Below are 20,520 nucleotides of genomic sequence, written 5' to 3' on the forward strand. Positions count from 1 at the left end.
AACCTCCATACTGTTCTCCATAGTGGCTGTATCAATTTACATTGCCGACAACAGTGCAAGAGGGTTCCCTTTTCTCCACACCCTCTCTAGCATTTGTTGTTTGTAGGTTTTCTGACGATGCCCATTCTAACTGGTGTGAGGTGATACCTCATTGTAGTTTGATTTGCATTTCTCTAATAATTAGTGATGTTGAGCAGTTTTTCATGTGCCTCTTGGCCATCTGTGTGTCTTTGGAGAAATGTCTATCTCTTCTATCCATTTTTGGATTGGGTTGTTTTTTTAATATTGAGCTGCATGAGCTGTTTATATATTTTGGAGATTAATCCTTTGTTGCTTCATTTGCAAATATGTTCTCCCATTCTGAGGGTTGTCTTTTCGTCTTGTTTTATGGTTTCCTTTGCTGTGTAAAAGCTTTGAAGTTTCATTAGGTCCCATTTGTTTATTTTTGTTTTTATTTCCATTACTCTAGGAGGTGGGTCAAAAAGGATCTTGCTGTGATTTATGTCAAAGAGTGTTCTGCCTATGTTTTCCTCTAAGAGTTGTATGATGCCTGGCCTTACAATTTGGTCTCTAATCCATTTTGAATTCATTTTTGTGTACAGTGTTAGGGAGTGTTCTAATTTCATTCTTTTACATGTAGCTGTCCAGTTTTCCCAGCACCACTTATTGAAGAGATTGTCTTGTATATCCTTGCCTCCTTTGTCATAGATTAGCTGACCATAGGTGCGTGGGTTTATCTCTGGGCTTTCTGTCTTGTTCCATTGATCTATATGTCTGTTTTTGTGCCAGTACCATATTGTCTCGATTACTGTAGCTTTGTAGTATAGTCTGAAGTCAGGGAGTCTGATTCCTCCAGCTCTGCTTTTTTCCCTCCAGACTGCTTTGGCTATTCGGAGTCTTTTGTGTCTCCATACAAATTTTAATATTTTTTGTTCTAGTTCTGTAAAAAATGCCATTGGTAATTTGATAGGGATTGCATTGAATCTGTAGATTGCTTTGGGATGTTTATTTTCTTTAAAGAAAATCTTATTTGTTATAATTTCCACGACAAAATCATTTTTTTACCCATGAAGTGGTGGCCTAGTTTAAGAGCCAGAGTTTTCTTGATAGCTTGGTTATGAGTCTTTTTTCATACAAGGAAATGGTAAATATTAACTTTACTGAGTTGATCTTTTTTTTAACATCTTTATTGTAGTTGCCTTACAATGTTGTTGTGTTAGTTTCTGCTGTATAACAAAGTGAATCAGCTCTACGTATACATATATCCCAATATCCCCTTCCCTCTTGCGTCTCCCTCCCACCCTCCCTATCCCACCTCTCTAGGTGGTCACAAAGCACTGAGCTGATCACCCTGTGCTAGGCGGCTGCTTCCCACTAGCTATCTACTTACATTTGGTAGTGTATATATGTCAATGCCTCTCTCTCACTTCATCCCAGCTTACCCTTCCCCCTCCCCATGTCCTCAAGTCCATTCTCTTAGAATGGGAGATAAAACAATTGCTCGCATGGTCAGAGATTAATTTTTAGAATTCACTTGTGAGGGGGTTTATTAAGTAAGAAATGATGTGATTCTTTTCCTGGATTTATGAGCAGACTTTTCAAATGGGAGGTGTAGTGTGTATGTGTGATTCCTGTTCCCATTTAGAAAGTAAATGCCTAAATGTACAACCAGAGTGTCCCGGATAAGGAAGCCACCCAAGCTAAATATGTCTGTGGGAGAGACCAGAGCTTTCAAATACAGACTAATTATGTGAAGTCTGAAAAATGGGATGGTACAAATTGAAATATCAGTAGATGATAATGGGTTGTCTGCCTTCAAGAATGGGACTAGAGCAGTGGAGTCCAGGTGCCTTTTCCACATCCTACAGAGGGGGCCTCATTGCAGCAAGTGAAGCTGCTCCAGATTTTCAGGACAGAATCCCTGCAGACCAGGTAGTTGGGGTTAGGACTTTAGAGACACTGCTGAAAAATACAGCAATGCTGTTCTTTCTTTGGGACCTTTCACCTGTGCACAAAGCAAACTAGCTGTGACCTGGGTCCTGAGGAGCAGCACAAGCTTTGTGGCTGCCTCTGGAGCTACTTCAGTTCTGAGCCAGAGTGTTATCCTCCTTCCCTGTCTCCCTTCTCTCCTTTTGTTGTTTAAAGTATGCAGTATATTGATCCTTCAGCCAAATTAAAACTGCTTTAAAATTTATATGAAAACAGCATTCTGGGTTGGGTCTTCTAGACCTGAGTGGATCTAGAGCATTGCCAGCATCCAGGAGGACCCCCTGGTTCCCTTTTCCCAGCCGCCCTCCCACCCCTTCAGGGTAACCACTATCCTAACTTCTAACACCTTAGATCAGTGGTCCCCAACCTTTTTTGGCACCAGGGACCAGTTTTGTGGAAGACAGACAGTTTTTCCACAGATGGCGGGGGCGGTGGTTTCAGGATGATTCGAGCTCATTACATTTATTGTGCACTTTATTATTACATTGTAATATATAATGAAATAATTATACAACTCACCATAATGCTAACAGGAGGTGGAGCTCAGGCAGTAATGCGAGCAATGGGGAGCGGCAGATGAAGCTTCGCTCGCTTGCCTGCTGCTCACCTCCTGCTGTGCGGCCCCGTTCCTAACAGGCCATGGACCAGTACTGGTCCGTAGCCCAGGGGTTGGGGACCCCCGCCTTAGATTTAATCAACCACAAATAATCATGCACTACTTCAAGAAATGTGCTTAAATACATTGACAGCTATAAGCCTGTGCACTTATGATTTCTACACTTCTGTGTATATATTTATAGGTCAGTAAACATTTACTTTAAAAAAAAGATATTAAAGTTGAAAGTACAGTTTGCCTGCCCCATAAATCCAAAATTACCAGGGTAAATCTACATGTAACTCTGACACAGTCCCATGGCTTGTGTGTGTGCAGCCCCTAATGCATTATAGTTCAGATGCCAGCAATTTTAATGTTGAAATGTTCTGGCTTATGTAGTTTTTTTTTTTAAGCTGTCATTGCTTTAAAACTTTTAAAATTCACTACAAATGTTAAGAAATAAGCATGTTGGTATCAGGTCCATTTCCCGTTTAGCACCATAGGAAGTTGCAGATGCAGTTTGAAGACCCCCAGCTTTGACTATGTAAGGGCCTTTAAATTTCTTACAAGTTGCAGAGAAATAGCTCCTCCTTCCTAGACCAGGATCAAAGGCTCTCTGGCCCTACTGAAGACATAATCGTGTGGGATAAGATAGTAAAAGAGAGGCTGAATCACACCACCTTTATTATTCATCAATCATCTTGTGCCTTTCTGTTTAAGAAAGTTGGGCTAAGGACTGGTGTCACCTTTAGTTAGAACAGTATTTCTAAAACTGGAATTTTCTAGAGCAGAGATCAACTTTTTCTATAAATGGCCAGAGAGTAAAATTTGTAGGCTTTGCAGGCTATATAGTCTCTTTTGCAGCTACTCATCTGTGCTCTGGAAGCAGGAAAGCAGCCACAGACAGGTATTAGCAAATAGGTGAGGCTGTGTTCCAGTAAACTTCATTTATAAAAATAGGTAGCAGGCCCACTTTAGAGCACGGGCTGTCCTTTGCCGACTGCTGTTGTTTTAGAGTCCTGTAGAAGTATTTTGGGGAGTTTGCTTAATGTGTGTGTAGGAGTTTCAAATTTTAATTTCATGTTTTAACTTCTGTAATAAACATAATTTTACTAGTTAAAATGGACTTTGCTGTGTTACCTGGACTTTGAAATATTTCCATAGGTTGACTTTCTTGTCACTATTTCTCAAACTGGCTTCAGGATCTGCTGACAGTCTTGATGCCCAGTCATATTTTTTTTCCTTTTTAGATGTATTACTTAATTTTTAAAATCATTGTTAGACCTTACAGCCCTGCATAAGAAATGATATTGTGCTGCCCCCTGCAGTTCGACTGGAGAATTACTTCAAAGGCCAGATGTAGAGTTTTCACCCTAGGTTGATTTTTTTTTTTTCCCCCTTAAAAGCTAATACGTGGGGCTTCCCTGGTGGTGCAGTGGTTAAGAATCTGCCTGCGAATGCAGGGGACACAGGTTCGAGCCCTGGTCTGGGAAGATCCCACATGCTGCAGAGCAACTAAGCCCGTGCACCACAATGACTGAGCCTGTGCTCTAGAGCCCATGAGCCACAACTGCTGAAGCCTGCGCTAGAGCCCGTGCTCTGCAATGAGAGAAGCCACTGCAATGAGAAGCCCACACACTGCAACGAAGAGTAGCCCCTACTCGCCGCAACTACAGAAAACCTTGCACAGCAACGAAGAACCAACGCAGCCAAAAATAAATAATTTTAAAAAGCAAATACATGGTGCCTTCAGAAGGTGGGGGAGAGGATGAGACACCCCCCCCACATCAACAGTGTGTTTGGGTCACCGTGGATTTATATTTACAACTTTCCTCTCTAGAAACAGAGGAAAATATTCTTGATGCCTGGCTACATTGTTTTTGTATTACTAAGCTCTAGCTCCGAATCAATTTAAAGATATCTAAAAAAAAGAGCCAAACAAGAGCTTCTTTGTTTTCTTTAAAAGAATTTTGGTCTTCTAAACAAATGTGATGTATTTCTCATTTATCAGGATGTTTTGAGTCCCTTTTACTGGCTTTATCCTTTGATTCCCCCAAGAGCCCTTTTGTAAGGCTCATTCCAAAGCCAGAGCAGACAGACCTCACATGGCAAGGCCAGCCTGGCTTTTCTCCGCTCCTGGGAACTCCCAATGAAAGAGCACTGCCTCCAATGCTCGTGCGTCTTAGCAAATGTCTACTCTCATAGTGAGTCCATCGGTTCTATCCTCAAAGATGTTCTGACATTTACCCTACTGAGAACTCAGGAAATTTAAAATCTTAGACAAAAAATTTTAATAATTAAGAGCAAAAACAAATACCCTACTTGCTGTATCATTTTATATGATTTTAATGTAGAACATCAGAATTCAAGATGTGGGGCTAATCTGTACAACCTACACAAGGTTGGTAATAGTTTGCTTAATATCGTGTACAGATACAGTCGCTTAAATTTTAATGCTATCTTTAAGGAATTGGAAATATGTATGTATGATGAACCATAACCTTAATGATCATGTCATTTTAAAAAACGGTGTAAGAGGTTGAAAATTTCTAACTTGCCTCCTGTCCTTTCCCTTCCAGGTTTTTTAAATAGCTTTGAGGAGTTGCAGGCTGAAGAATGTGGCATCCTCAATGGCTGTGAAAACGGGCGCTGTGTCAGGGTGCAGGAAGGTTACACCTGCGATTGCTTTGATGGGTATCACTTGGATATGGCCAAGATGACCTGTGTTGGTAAGAATCATATGTATTTGATGGGAAATTACTCTTTTCCTGAATGCCCTGTGGCTGAACCTCAGACAATCTAGTACATTTAAGATTTGCAGAGTTTCAGTTTGGGAAGATGAGAAAAGTTCTGCAGATGGACAGTGGTGAAGATTGCACAAAAATGTGAAGGTACTTAACGCCACTGGACTATCCACTCAAATGGTTAAAATGGTCAATTTTATGTTCCATATATTCTACCACAAATTTTTTAAAAGTTGATATTTAAGAATTCATATAAATGGTACATACCTATGGAGGAAAGGCCAGAAAGTTTGGGGTAATTAGTTTGACTCTCTTAAATTGAGCTTTTGACTCTGCAGCAAATGTTTTCCCTGAATACCTGACACCAGCAAGAGGGGAATATAGATGAAAAAGAAAATACAACTTCCATCTTAGAGAAAGTTCTTTTCACAACTCTCACGTTGCCTTCCCTCTTACTTTTAAGAGAACAGTAAAAATATATTTATCCTTACCGTGTGATTGAGGCTGTGTTCCTGAGCCTGTTGGCCTCCTTGCTAAATGACCCTTGACTTGTAGCATTTTTTTCCTCTATTTTTGTGGCTGTTTTGCTCCGTCGGGTAGTTTCCCCACTTCAGTTTTGTTAGTCTCAATCTGAGGTGGGTCTAAAAAAAAAGGTAACCTGGGTTATTAAAGGTGTTTCAAGTGCATAGAGCCTTTCTTTCCTGTGGGAAGAAATCTAAGAAAGTAACTTAAACCTTTAGAGAGGCTGCTCAGAGGCTCTCTGTATTTCTCTTGACAACCTAACAGTTCTTCTGCATGTGCAGAGAGGAATTTAGAAGTAGGATAGTTGTTCCAGCTTTCTTAAGGTTTGACTATAAAAAGTCAAGCTGACAAAATGGTCCCTGTTGTGTTAAATAACAAACAGGGAAAGAAATTCTAGAACGTCCTGGATAATCACCTTTTTAAGATCTAGAAAGTAGTATTTCTCTTGCATGTAATTGGAACAGACAGACAATAATGGGAAAGACTATGCAATTTACTGGGGGGAGAGCACAGGACAGCCAGGCTGTGTTCAGGCCAGATGCCTCGGGTAGGGTGTAGATTGCATTTCCTCCCGGAGTGATGTTGAAGCTTGCTAACCTGCGTGGTTTGGCTTATTGCAGATGTCAACGAATGTGATGAGTTGAACAACCGGATGTCTCTATGCAAGAATGCCAAGTGTATCAACACCGAAGGTTCCTATAAGTGTGTGTGTCTGCCCGGCTTTGTACCTTCCGACAAGCCAAACTACTGCACTCCATTGAATACCGCCTTGAATTTAGAAAAAGACAGTGACCTGGAGTAAAAGTGAAGCTACATAACCTAAGCCTGTATACTCTGCACTGTGTAAAGGAGAAAGAGAAATGTATTATACTTCAGACATTTCACTTGACCCAGAATGTTGGAAATATGGAAACATCATGGAGTTGTATATCCTCAGAAGCGAAAGGATTCAGTGTGAGCCTGACTTGTGTGACAGACCAAATGGACATTTCTCTGAAAAAACAGTATATATAGTCTGTTCATATGTAAAATTCAGTGGAAAAGAGGCAGAACAGTGCTATTATTTTAAACAGAAGGTTGTATTATTATGTTTTTTGTTTTGATATTTTTTACTATTGCTTGATTAAATCTGGCATTTAAATAGTGGTGGAAATATTTTATATAATTTTCATTTTTTGGTATGCAGTTCCTTGGCTACTGTTTCTCTCTTGCAAATGTCAAGTGCAAAAGCCTTTGATAGAATATTGTTTAAACTATTAAAAGTATTGTTACACAGGGTTATGCTATTCCTGGTCTGGAACATTTTTAAAATCCAAATTGTCCTGTGGAGCAGGCAGTGATTGATTGTTTCAAAACTTTTATACACATTTGGAGAAAAGTACTTTATATTTACAATGTGTTATCTGATTTTAATGTCCAGTTTTAGCCAAGCTGCTGGTAGGTGTTAATTGGATCCCTTTCCTACAATGAAATGGAAGAACTAATGAACTTACATTAGTATTATAATGTGTAAAGTAGGACCAGCAAATTTTAAAACTTGATGATCCCAATATATTTACCATTGTATGTTAAAGCAAAATAAATCACCATTTTTTTAGAAAATTTCTACATCCGAGTAATGTCAATGACCATATGCACACAAGTTGTTCCCGACCACCCGACTCTATCAATGGTCTTCTATGAATGTAGTGTCTTTTACAGGTTAATTATTAAATTTGTTTGTTAGATATTGTTATGGGTGGAATTGTGTCCCTGGAATTCATATTGAGTCAGTCATGTCCCCTCAGTACTTCAGACTATGACTGTATTTTTAGATGAGCTAATTAAGGTTGAAGGTCACCGGGGTGGGCCCTAATCCAATAGGACTGGTGCTCTTATATGAAATTAGGACATACACAGGAAGATCCTGGGAAGGCACAGGGGGCCAACAGCCATCTACAAGCCAAGGAGAGAGGCCTAAGAAGAAAATTCTGTAATACCTCGATCTTGAACTTCTAGCCTCCAGAATTTTAAAAAAATAAATAAATTTAAGCCACCCAGTCTGTGGTACTTTGACGGCCTTTAGCAAATGAATACAGATGCATAACATAAGAAGAATAGCTTTCAATGTTCCAAGCCTTACTTAATACAAATCCACAGTCATACAGTTGTCTTATTTAACCTGAATTTCAGAATCTTTTTTTTTTTTTAAGACTTTTTTGATGTGGACCATTTTCTAAATCTCTATTGAATTTGTTACAATATTGCATCTGTTCCATGTTTTGGCTTTTTAGCCATGAGGAATATGGGATCCCAGCTCCCCAACCAGGGATCAAACCCGCACCCCCTGCACTGGAAGGCGAAGTCCCAACCACTGGGGAGATCCCTCAGAATCATTTTTAATAAGAGCATCTGAGTTTTCAAAAACAAACTATGGATAGGCATACTCAGCAGAAAATATCCCCATTTAACATTTTCTTGTAAGACAGGCTTTTGGATTTTAGTATCTGCCATAGGAGGAATGGTATGTCTAAAATGTCCATGTCCTCTACCACCGAGAGTCCTAGGACCGGGCACCAACCACTGTCCCTGCCTTCCCAGGAGCTTGCACGGGCCATGCACCTGCACACCCCGTCAAGGGGATAATGGCCAGCCCACGGTAAGGAAAGAGACACCCAAACTAAAAGCAGCTCTCACACCAAAAAAATATTAAACCCACACAAGCTACACAGGGACACTCCCACTTATAAATAGACCTCCAAGATTACAGTAGATAATTGTTTCTCCTCAACTCACAGAGTAAGAGAAATACAGTATAAGCAAAATGAAGAAGCAGGAGAACCACTCCCACTTAAAAGACCAAGAGAATTCCCCTGAAGGAACAAACAATGAAACAGACCTCTTCAGTCTAATAGACACCGAGTTCAAAAAGGAGGTAATGAAAATACTGAAGGAATTAAGAAAGGCTATCAACAGAAATGCAGATTACTGTAAAAAGGAACTCGAAATTAAGGTGGAGCCAAGAAAAATTAGAAAATTCATTTGCCAAGACAAAAGCTGAGCTCAAGGCAATGAATAGCAGGATGAATACATTAAGTCCCCTACATACGAACCTTCAAGTTGCGAACTTTCCAAGATGTGAACATGCGTTCCATCAACGTCAGGTGTGAGTGAAATTGCAGCCTGCCCTCCGTCTCCTATTGCTGATGATCCTTCGGATCTACCATCTCCCACCTCCTTTCCCTCCTCCAGTCAATAACTCTTCTTGCCTGTTCACTCAACACCAGCCCCTGTATGCCAGCTGTTGTGCTGTACTACTGTACTTCTCAAGGTACTGGACTGTAAGATTAAAAATGTTTTATTTTTGTGTTTGTTTTTTATGTATTATTTGTAAATATATTACGTATTATTTGAAAAGTATTATAAACCTATTATAGTACAGTACTATATAGCTGATTTGTGTTAGTTGGGTACCTAGGCTAACTTTGTTGGACTTATGAACAAATGAGACTTAATGAATGCACTCTTGGAACAGAACTCATTTGTATGTAGGGGACTTACTGTACATAATGCAGAAGAAAGAATAAGTGATCTGCAAGATAGAATACAGTGATGGAAATGACCCAATCAGAACAGGAGACAGCCAAATGAAAAAAAATGAAAGCAATATAAGACACCTATGGAATAATATAATAAATATGACCAATATAATGTAAAAAAACATAAAGGATGCCAGTCTATGCATAATAGGGATTTCAGAAAGAGAAGAGAAAGGGGGATTAAAAATGTATTTGAAGAAATTATGGCTGAAAACTTCTCAAACCTAAAGAAGGAAACAGATATCCAGATACAGGAGGCACAGAGGGTCCCAAACAAGATGAACCCAAACAGTCCTACACCAAGGCATGTTATAATAAAATTGGAAGAAGTTAAAGAGAGGATTCAAAAGGCAGCAAGAGAGGATTCAAAAGGCAGCAAGAGAAGAAGTTAATTACAAGGGAACCCCCTATAGGGCTATCAGCTGATTTCTCTACAGAAACGCTGCAGGCCAGAAGGGAGTGGCAAAATATATTCAAAGTCTTGAAAGGGAAAAATCTGAAACCTAGAATACTCTACCCTGCAAGATTATCACTGAGGAGGAGAGAAAGAATTTCTCAGGGACTTCCCTAGTGTTATAAAGAATCTGCCTTCCAATGCAGGGGTCAAAGCTCCCATCCCTGGTCGGGGAACTAAGATCCCACATGCTGCGGGGCAATTCATCCCGCACACCACAAATAATGAGTTCACTCCCCTCAACTAGAGAGCCCACATGCCGCAAAGTACAGAGCCCACGCTCTCTGGAGCCTGTGCACCACAACTACAGAAGAGAAAACCTGCACGCCACAACCAGAGAGAAGCCTGTGCACTGCAACGAAGAGCCCGTGCACCACAACGAAAGATCCCGCATGCCACAACTAAGACCTGATGCAGCCATAAAAGTAAAATAAATTTTAAAAAAATTCCTCAGACAAGCAAAAACTAAAAGAATACAGCAATACTAAACCTATCTTAAAAGAAATATTGAAAGGTCTTCCCTAAATAGAAAAGAAGCAAGAAGATATAGGAAAGATGGAATCACAATTGGAAAGTAAATCACTTAAGCCGGTATACAGATCAAAAAGAAAAAATAACCTATTTGTGAAAGCAATGATAAACGTAACGAACAGCAAAAGGATAAACATGAAGATGTAAAAAAGGACATCAAAATCACAAAATGTGGGGAAGGAGAATAAGAAAATGTAGATTCTTTATTTTTTTTTTCTTCTTACAATGTCTATTCTAAGACTATCAGTCTAAAGCAAGCAGTTATAGGAAGGGGTCAACATACCTGAAAAACAGGGTAACCACAAATCAATAACATACAATAGATTCATAAAAGCCAAAAGAAGAGAACACAAACATAAAAGGAACATCAAACCACAAAAAGAAAAACAGAAGAAACATAGAATCGACTGGAAAACAAGGTTTAAAATGGCAATAAATACAGATGTATCAATAATTACTTTAAATGTCAATGGACTGAATGCTCCAATCAAAAGACAGAGTGGCAGACTGGATAAAAAAACAAGAACCTACAATATGCTGCCTACAAGAGACCCACCTTAGGGGAAAGAACACACATAGATTGAAAGTGAGGGGATACAAAAAGACATTTCATGCAAATAGAAATGATAAGAAAACAGGAGTCACAATACTCATATCAGACAAAATAGACTTTAAAACAAACGCCCTAAAGAAAGATAAAGAAGGACACTATATAATGATAAAAGGATCAAAACAAGAAGAGGATTTTACACTCATCAACATATATACACCTGATATAGGAGCACCCAAATACATAAAACAAATACTAACAGACAGAAAGGGAGACATTGATGGGACTACAATAATAGTAGGAGTCTTTAACACCACATTCACATCAATGCACAGATCTTCTAGACAGAAAATCAATAAGGCAACAGAGATCCTGAATGATACAATAGAACAGTTAGACTTAATTGATATTTTCAGGACATTACATCCAAAAAACCAGAATACAGATTCTTTTCAAGTGCACATGGAACATTCTCTAGGATTGACCATATACTAGGGCACAAAACTAACCTCAACAAAGTTAAGATTATAGAAAGTGTGTCAAGCATCTTCTCTGATCACAACAGCATGAAACTAGAAATCAACCACAGGAAAAGAAATGAGAAAAAAATGATTACATAAAGACTAAACAGGGGCTTCCCCGGTGGCGCAGTGGTTGCGCGTCCGCCTGCCGATGCAGGGGAACCGAAACAACATGCTACTAAAAACCACTGGGTCAATTAGGAAATCAAAAAGGAAATTTAAAAATACCTTGAGGACTTCCCTGGTGGCGCAGTGGTTGTGCGTCCGCCTGCCGATGCAGGGGAACCGGGTTTGCGCCTCAGTCTGGGAGGATCCCACATGCCGCGGAGCGGCTGGGCCCGTGAGCCATGGCCGCTGAGCCTGCGCATCCGGAGCCTGTGCTCCGCAACGGGAGAGGCCACAACAGAGGGAGGCCCGCATACCACACAAAAAAAATAAAAAATAAAAAATAAATACCTTGAGACACATGACAGTGAAAACACAACCATACAAAATCTATGGGATGTATCAAAAGTGGTTCTTAGAGGGAAGTTCATAGTGATACAGGCCTTCCTCAAAAAGAAGAAAAATCTCAAATAGACAACATAAACTACCACCTAAAAGAATTAGAAAAAGATTGACATATATATACTAATATGTATAAAATAGATAACTAATAAGAACCTGCTGTATAAAAAATCAAATAAAAGTCAAAAATTCAAAAAAAAAAAAGAATTAGAAAAAGAAGAACAAATAAAACCTAAAGTCAGCAGAAGGAAGGAAATAATAAAGATCAGAGAGGCAATAAATAAAATAGAGATTAAAAAAATAGAAAAAAATCAATAAAACCAAGAGCTGGTTCTTTGAAAGGGTAAACAAAACTGAAAAACCTCTGGCCAGGCTCACCAAGAAGAAAAGAGAGAGAACCCAAATAAACAAAATAAGAAACAAAAAAGGAGAAATCTCAACTGATACTGCAGAAATATAAAAAAAATAAGAGAATACTATGAACAATTATATGGCAAGAAATTTGACAACCTAGAAGAAATGGACAACTTTCTAGAAACATACAGCCCACCAAAACTAAATCAAGAAGAAACAGATTTTTTTTAAATCCCTATAAATAAAAGCCCAGGACCAGATGGTTTAACAGGCGATTTCTACCAAACATACAAAGAAGAACTTATACTGATCCTTCTCAAACTCTTTCAAAAGATTAAGAGAAGGGAACACTCCCAAAGGCATTCTATGAAGCAACCATCACCCTGATACCAAAACCAGACAAAGATACCACCAAAAAAGAAAATTACAGGCCAATATATCTGAAGAATATAAACACAAAAATTCAACAAAATATTAGCAAACCAAATCCATAAAAAAAGATCATACACCACAACCAAGTAGGATTCATCCCAAGTTCACAAGGATGGTTTGACATACACAAATCAATGTAATACACCACATTAACAAAAGAAAAGTCAAAAACCACATGATCATCTCAACAGATGGAGAAAAAGAATTTGATAAAATTCAATATCCATTCATGATAAATACTCTTACCAAAGTGGGTAGAGAGGGAACATATCTCAACATAGTAAAAGCTACTTATGACAAACCCACAGCCAACACAATACTCAATGGTGAAAAGCTGAAAGACAAGGATGCCCATTCTCACATCTTCTCTTCAACATAGTATTGGAAGTTCTAGCCACAGCAATCAGACAAGAAAAAGAAATAAATGGTATCCAAATTGGAAGGGAAGAGGTAAAACGGACACTATTTGCAGATGACATGATACTATATATAGAAAACCCTAAGGACTCCACACAAAAACTACTAGAACTGATAAATGAATTCAGCAAAGTAGCAGGATACAAGATTAACATTCAGAAATCAGTTGCATTTCTCTATACTAACAATGAAATATCAGAAAATGAATGTAAAACAATGCCTTTTAAAATCACACCCAATATATATACATATATATATATGAAAGACTTATATGCTGAGAACTACAAAACATTAATAAAGGAAATTAAAGAGGATTCAAAGAAATGGAAAGATATCCCATGATCTTCAACTGGAAGAATTAATATTGTTAAAATGCCCATACTATTCAAAGCAATCTACAGATTTAATGTGATCCCTATCAAATTAGCTATGACATTTTTCACAGGACTAGAACAAATAATCCAAAAATTTATATGGAACCATAAAAGACCCAGAATTGCCAAAGCAATCCTGAGGGGGAAAAAGACAAAGCAGAAGCATAACCCTCCCCAACTTCAGACAATACTACAAAGCTAAAGTAATCAAAACAGTGTGATATTGGTACAAAAACAGACATACGGATCAATGGAAAAGAATAGAGAGCCCAGAAATAAACCCACACACCTACAGTCAATTAATCTTCAAGAGAGGAGGCAAGAATATAAAATGGGAAAAAGAGAGTCTCTTCAGCAAGTGGTGCTGGGAAAGTTGGACAGCTGGATGTAAATCAACGAAGTTAGAACACACCCTGACACCATGCACAAAAATAAACTCAAAATGGCTTAAAGACTGAAACATAAGACATGACACCATGAAAACTCCTAGAAGAGAACATAGGCAAAACATTCTCTAACATAAATCATACCGATGTTTTCTTAGGTCAGTCTCCCAAGGTAACAGAAGTGAAAACAAAACCAAAAAAACGGGACCTAATCAAACATAAAAGCTTTTGCACAGCAAAGGAAACCATGAACAAAATGAAAAGACAACCTACGAAATGGGAGAAAATATTTGCAAATGATGATATCAACAAGGGCTTAATCTCCAAAATATACAAACAGCTCATACAATTCAACAACAAAAAAACAAACAACCCAACTGAAAAATGGGCAAAAGACCTAAACAGACATTTCTCCACAGAAGACATACAAGTGGCCAGTAGGCACCTGAAAAGATGCTCAACATCACTAATTATTGGAGAAATCAAATCAAAACTACAATGAAGTACCATCTCATAGCAGCTAGAATGGCCATCATTAAAAAGTCTACAAATAACAAATACTGGAGAGGGTGTGGAGAAAAGGGAACTTGCCTACACTGTTGGTGGGAACGTAAGTTGGTACAGCCACTATGGAAAACGGTATGGAGGTTCCTCAGAAAACTAAAAATAAAATTACCATATGATCCAGTAATCCCAGTCCTGGGCATACATGCAGACAAAACTATAATTCAAACAGATACATGCACCCCTATGTTCATAGCAGCACTGTTCACAATAGCCAAGACATAGAAACAACCTAAATGTCTATCACCAGAGGAATGGATAAAGATGTAGTACATATATACTATGGAATACTACTCAGCTATAAAAAAAAGAATGAAATAATGCCATTTGCAGCAACACGGATGCAACTAGAGATTATCATACTAAGTGAAGTCAGAAAGAGAAAGACATATCACATCACTTATATGTGGAATCTAAAATATGGCACAAATGAGCCTATCTACAAAACAGAAACAGACTCACAGACATAGAGAACAGACTTGTGGTTGCCAAGGGGGAAGGAGGGAGGGAGGGAGATGGACTGGGAGTTTGCGGTTAGTAGATGTGAATGATTATATTTAGAATGGATAAACAACAATGTCCTACTGTATAGCACAGGGAACCATATACAATCTCCTGGGATAAACCATAATGGAAAAGAATATAAAAAAGAATGTATATATGTATATAACTGAGTCACTTTGCTGTACAGCAGAAATTAGCACAACATTGTAAATCAATTATACTTCAGATAGATAGATAGATAGATAAAATGTCCATGTCCTAATCCCTAGAGGCTGTGAATGTTACCGTATATGTCAAAGGGGAATTAAGGTTGGTAATCAGCTGGCTTTAAAATAGAAATTATCCATATGGGCCCCCTGTAACTGCAAGAGTAGAAGGAAAAGGCAGCAGGAGAGGAGAGTCAGGCGGATGTGTGACTACAGAAGAAGTCAGATGCGATATGAGACTGCCTGCCACTGGTGGCTTTGAAGATGGAGAAAAGGGGAGACAGCAGGAGCCAAGAAATGTGGATAGTCTCAGTCAGCTGGAAAAGGCACAGTGTGGTTATTCTTGCCTAGCGCCTCCAGAATGCAACACTGCGGACACCTTGATTTTAGTCTAGTGAAGCTTGTGTCAACCTCTAACCTATATCACTGTAAGATAACAAATGTGTGTTGTTTGAAGCCACTTAAGTTTGTGGTAATTTGTTGCAGCAGCACTAGAAAGCTAAAACAATACCCTAGCGTCATAGAATGCACCTATCTCAACATTTTTCAACTAATGTTTATATAGTAAAGATTCATATCCCCACAATTCAATACAGCATTTTAAATGATGTTGGCACAGTCTTGAGTTATATTCCAAATATAAGAGTTGGAATCATAGATGTTTGAAGAGCACAAACACTATCGACCAAGTGGATGTGCACTGGGACATCACTGACACTGAGGAGCCCGGCACATCATATTTAGTGTGACCAGCCACTAGCTCCTGTGCTGGTCCTGAATGCATTTCCACAGCGTTTCCCATGGCCAACTAGCTCTTGTTTTCTCCTAGTGATATGGAGTCACAAATAAGATTGAGCAAGGTCAAATTGTAGAGAAGGAATCCATGTGAGTAAGCAATCACAACAGAAAAGACTACTGCACACTAAGGAGACCTCACTGATGATCAAGAAGAGGTGTTTTAAGCATATTACATTCCAGCATCATTTTATTGTGTTTTAATTGTATTTCTAGGAAAGTGATTGGGGGATTTTGGCTGCAGTGAATCATAAATTATTTAAGCATTTTCACACAGAAACTTTAATTTTCACAGATTACTAACATTAAGCAGGAGAGGCCTATATATGTAATGAAGATACATAGACAAAATAGAAGTTACAGTTCAACTTAAGTTTTGTTTCACAGCTCTGGAAAAAAAATTTTATAATATATACGATTCTTTTAGCTCTTTTAAGTAGTTACACAATTTTATTTTTAATGCCAAATTGTCCTCCAAGTCTCAAGTTTGGGATTCTGTGGCCGTGCTCCTAATTTATTAGCCGTGAAGAGACAGGCATGTAGTAAGTACCTTCTAGTCCATTTTATTTAATCCAATATGCTAATATATGTATTTTCCAGCTGCCTGAGTAAGAGGTCTCTTCCTCTGTCCATCCACAGAACTGTTCTCTGTACCTTAAAATACTAGCAGTTAGTAACATTCTATGCTTTTGGCATAAAAATGAAACACTGCTCCAAAACTAGACCTGGCTATCCAATTTAAGCCTATGCAATTTGAATTCACATTCCTCAAGTCTGTAATATTTGTTGAAATGAGTACTAAGTACAAATCCAGCAAACCAAACCCTTAAGTGTATCAATGTTGTTTTGCATGATTTCATCATGTCTCTAAAAAAAAAATGTTTATAGGCTCAAAGGAATACCATAGTTTAGCTTTAGTGTTTTCACACACAAAGGACTAATTTTCTTACTCTAACATGTATTTGAATTCTCCTGGTAAATCTTAATGTTCTCATATGGGCAAAAATAACTCTAAATGTAAAAAATGAGGTTCATGAACATTTCAGTTGGGTCAACAGTATAAGAAGACAGTTAACATGCCTGTCAATGCCATATGCCCCTCCTTGTGGGGACAAACCATAACCATGGGTTTAGGAATTGCTCTAATAAGTGCAGCACTAAAATACTTTCTAATCATCTCTTCAACTCTCAAATAAGAATGATTTAAATATGTACTAGAACACCTATGATTTACTATTCAAATCTTTGGCAAAAAGGAAGTAAAGATTCTGGTCAATTTTGGGACAAGATGGTAGAGTAGAAGGACCTGAGCTCACCTCTTCTCATGAAGACACCAAAATCAAAACTAACTGCTGAACCACCACCAACAAAAAAGGACTGGAACCTACCAAAAAAGATATTCTTCCAAAGACAAAGAAGTCACAATGAGATGGTAGGGGAGGAGGGGTACATTTACAATACAATCAAATCCCTTACCTGCCAGGTGAGTGACCCACAAACTGGAAAATAATTATATCGCAGAAGTTCTCTCACAGGAGTGAGAGTTCCGAGCCCCACATCAGGCTCCCCAATCTGGGGGTCTGGTATCAGGAGGAGGAGCCCCGAGAGCATTTGGCTTTGAAGACCAGCAGGGCTTGATAGCAGGAACTCCACAGGACTGGGGGAAACAGAAGCACCACTCTTGGAGGGTGCACACAAGGTCTCATGTACACTGGGACCCAGGGGAAAAAGCAGTGACTTCACAGGAGCCTGGGACAGACCTACCTGCTGGTCTTGGAGGGTCTTGTGGGGAGTTCGGGGTGGCTGTGGCTCACTGCGGGGACAAGAGCACTGGTGGTGGAGTTACTGGGTACTCACTGGAGTGAGCTGTCCTGGAGGCCACCAATTGACACCAAGACCTAACGCCACCCAACAGCTCAAAGGCTCCAGTGCTGGGACACCACAGGCCAGACAACCAACAGGGCAGGAAAACATCCCCACCCATCAGCAGACAGGCAGCTTAAAGCTTTCCTGAGCCCACAGCCAGCACTAAACACATCCTTTGACATGGGCCTGCACACCAGAGGGACAAGACCCAGCTCCACCCACCAGTGGGCAGGCACCAGTCTCTTCCACCAGGAAGCCTGCACAAGACTCAGACTAGCCTCATGCACCAGGGAGCAGACACCAGAAGAAAGAGGAACTACAATCCTGAAGCCTATGGGACCACAAACACAGAAAGTTAGACAAAATGAGATGGCAGAGGAATATACTACAGACAAAGGAACAAGATTGAAAACTCCAGAAGAACAACAAAGTGAAGCAGAGATAGACAATCTATGTGAAAAAGAACTCAGAGTTATGATAGTTAAAGATGATCCAAGATCTCAGAAAAAAAAATGGAGGCACAGATTGAGAAGATACAAGAAATGTTTAACAAAGACCTAGAAAATTTAAAGGACAAGCAGATGAACAATACAATAACTGAAATGAAAAATACACTAGAAGGAATCACTAGCAGAATAAATGAGGCAGAAGAATGGATAAGTGAGCTGGAAAACAGTGGTGGAAATCACTGTCACAGAACAGAATAAAGAAAAAGGAATGAAAAGAAATGAGGACAGCTTAAGAGACCTCTGGGACAACATTAATCACATCAACATTCCCATTACAAGGGTCCCAGAAGGAGAGGACATAAAGGGTCTGAAAAAATATTTGATGAGATAATAGCTGAAAACTTCCTAACATGGGAAAGTAAATAGTCACCCAAGTCCAGGAAGCACAGAGAATCCCATAAAGGATAAAACCAAGGAGGAACAACGGTGACACTTCTTAATCTAACTGACAAAAATTAAAGACAAGGATAAAATATTGAAAGCAACCAGGGAAAAGCAACGAATAACATACAAGGGAATCCCCAGAGGCTATCAGCTGATTTTTCAGCAGAAACTCTGCAGGCCAGAAGGGAGTGGCATGATATATTTAAGGTGATGAAAGGGAAGAACCTACAACCAAGATTACTCTACCCAGCAAGGATCTCATTCAGATTCGACAGAGAAATTAAAAACTTTACAGACAAGGAAAAGCTAAGAAAATTCAGCACCACCAAACCAGCTTTAACACAAATGCTATAGGACTATAAAATACACAAAAGCACAACCACTTGTAGAGGATGCATGCACGTGACAATGTACAACAGACATGTGAACTAACTTACATGACTGGAGACGTGGACGCACATTTGCATCTTTGAAAGTTCTCAACTTGAAGGTTGTAGGGGACTTACTGTATAGACTGCTATATCAAAATCTCATGGTAACTGCAAACCAAAAATCTACAATAGATATGCACACAAAGAAGAAACAGGAATCCAAACACAACATTAAAGACAGTCATCAAATCACACGAGAAGAGAACAAAAGAGGAAGGGAAGAAAAAAGACCTATGAAAACAATCCCAAAACAATAACAAAATGGCAATAAGAACATACATATCAATAATTACCTTAAATGTAAATGGATTAAATGTTGCAACCAAAAGACATAGACTGGCTAAATGGATAGAAAAACAAGACCCATATACATGCTGTCTACAAGAGACCCACTTCAGATCTAGGGACACATACAGACTGAAAGTGAGGGGATAGAAAAATGTATGCCATGCAAATGGAAATCAAAAGAAAGCTGGAGGGCTTCCCTGGTGGCGCAGTGGTTGAGAGTCCGCCTGCCGATGCAGGGGACACGGGTTCATGCCCTGGTCCGGGAAGATCCCACATGCCGCGGAGCCGCTAGGCCCGTGAGCCATGGCCGCTGAGCCTGTGCGTCCGGAGCCTGTGCTCCACAATGGGAGAGGCCACAACAGTGAGAGGCCCGCGTACCGCAAAAAAAAAAAAAAAAAAAAAAGAAAGAAAGCTGGAGTAGCAATACTCCTATCAGACAAAATAGACTTTTAAATAAAGACTATTACAAGAGACAAGGAAGGACACGACATAATGATCAAGGAATCAATCAAGAAGAAGATATAACAATTGTAAATATTTATGCACCCAACATAGAAGCACCTCAATATATAAGGAAAATGATAACAGCCATAAAAGGAGAAACTGACAGTAACACAATAATAATAGATAGGGGCTTTAAGACCCCACTTACATCAGTGGGCAGATCATCCAGAAAGAAAATCAATAAGAAAACACAGGCCTTAAAGGACACATTAGATCAGATGGACTTAACTGATATTTATAGAGCATTCCATCTGAAAGCAGCAGAATACACTTCCTTCTCAGGAATAGATCCACATTGGGTCACAAATCAAGCATTGGTAAATTTTAAAAAATTGAAATCATATCAAGCATCTTTTCGACCACAACACTATGAGATTAGAAATCAACTACAAGGGAAAAAAACTGTAAAAAACAAACACAAGGAGGCTAAACAATATGCTACTAAACAGCCAATGGATCACTGAAGAAATCAAAGAGGAAATCAAAAGATTCCTAGGAATCAATGAAAACAAAAA

The 20,520-nt window shown here is 39.0% G+C and overlaps 1 protein-coding gene across 8 annotated transcripts in view; it reads left to right on the forward strand.

Annotated features, from left to right (window-relative positions):
• The window catches only part of LOC102973572 (latent-transforming growth factor beta-binding protein 1), a 259,508-nt gene extending 252,505 nt beyond the window's left edge, over positions 1-7,003 (forward strand). For all 8 annotated transcript variants that reach the window (XM_055089108.1, XM_055089107.1, XM_055089111.1 and 5 more), the window contains 2 exons: positions 5,164-5,313; positions 6,471-7,003. In XM_055089108.1, the coding sequence (XP_054945083.1) occupies positions 5,164-5,313; positions 6,471-6,652 (332 nt within the window). In that variant the 3' untranslated portion in view covers positions 6,653-7,003. The remainder of the gene's footprint in view (positions 1-5,163; positions 5,314-6,470) is intronic.
• The last annotated feature ends 13,517 nt before the right edge of the window (positions 7,004-20,520 follow it).

The sequence above is a fragment of the Physeter macrocephalus genome, chromosome 12 (assembly GCF_002837175.3).
Source record: "Physeter macrocephalus isolate SW-GA chromosome 12, ASM283717v5, whole genome shotgun sequence".
NCBI classification, from domain to species: domain Eukaryota; kingdom Metazoa; phylum Chordata; class Mammalia; order Artiodactyla; family Physeteridae; genus Physeter; species Physeter macrocephalus.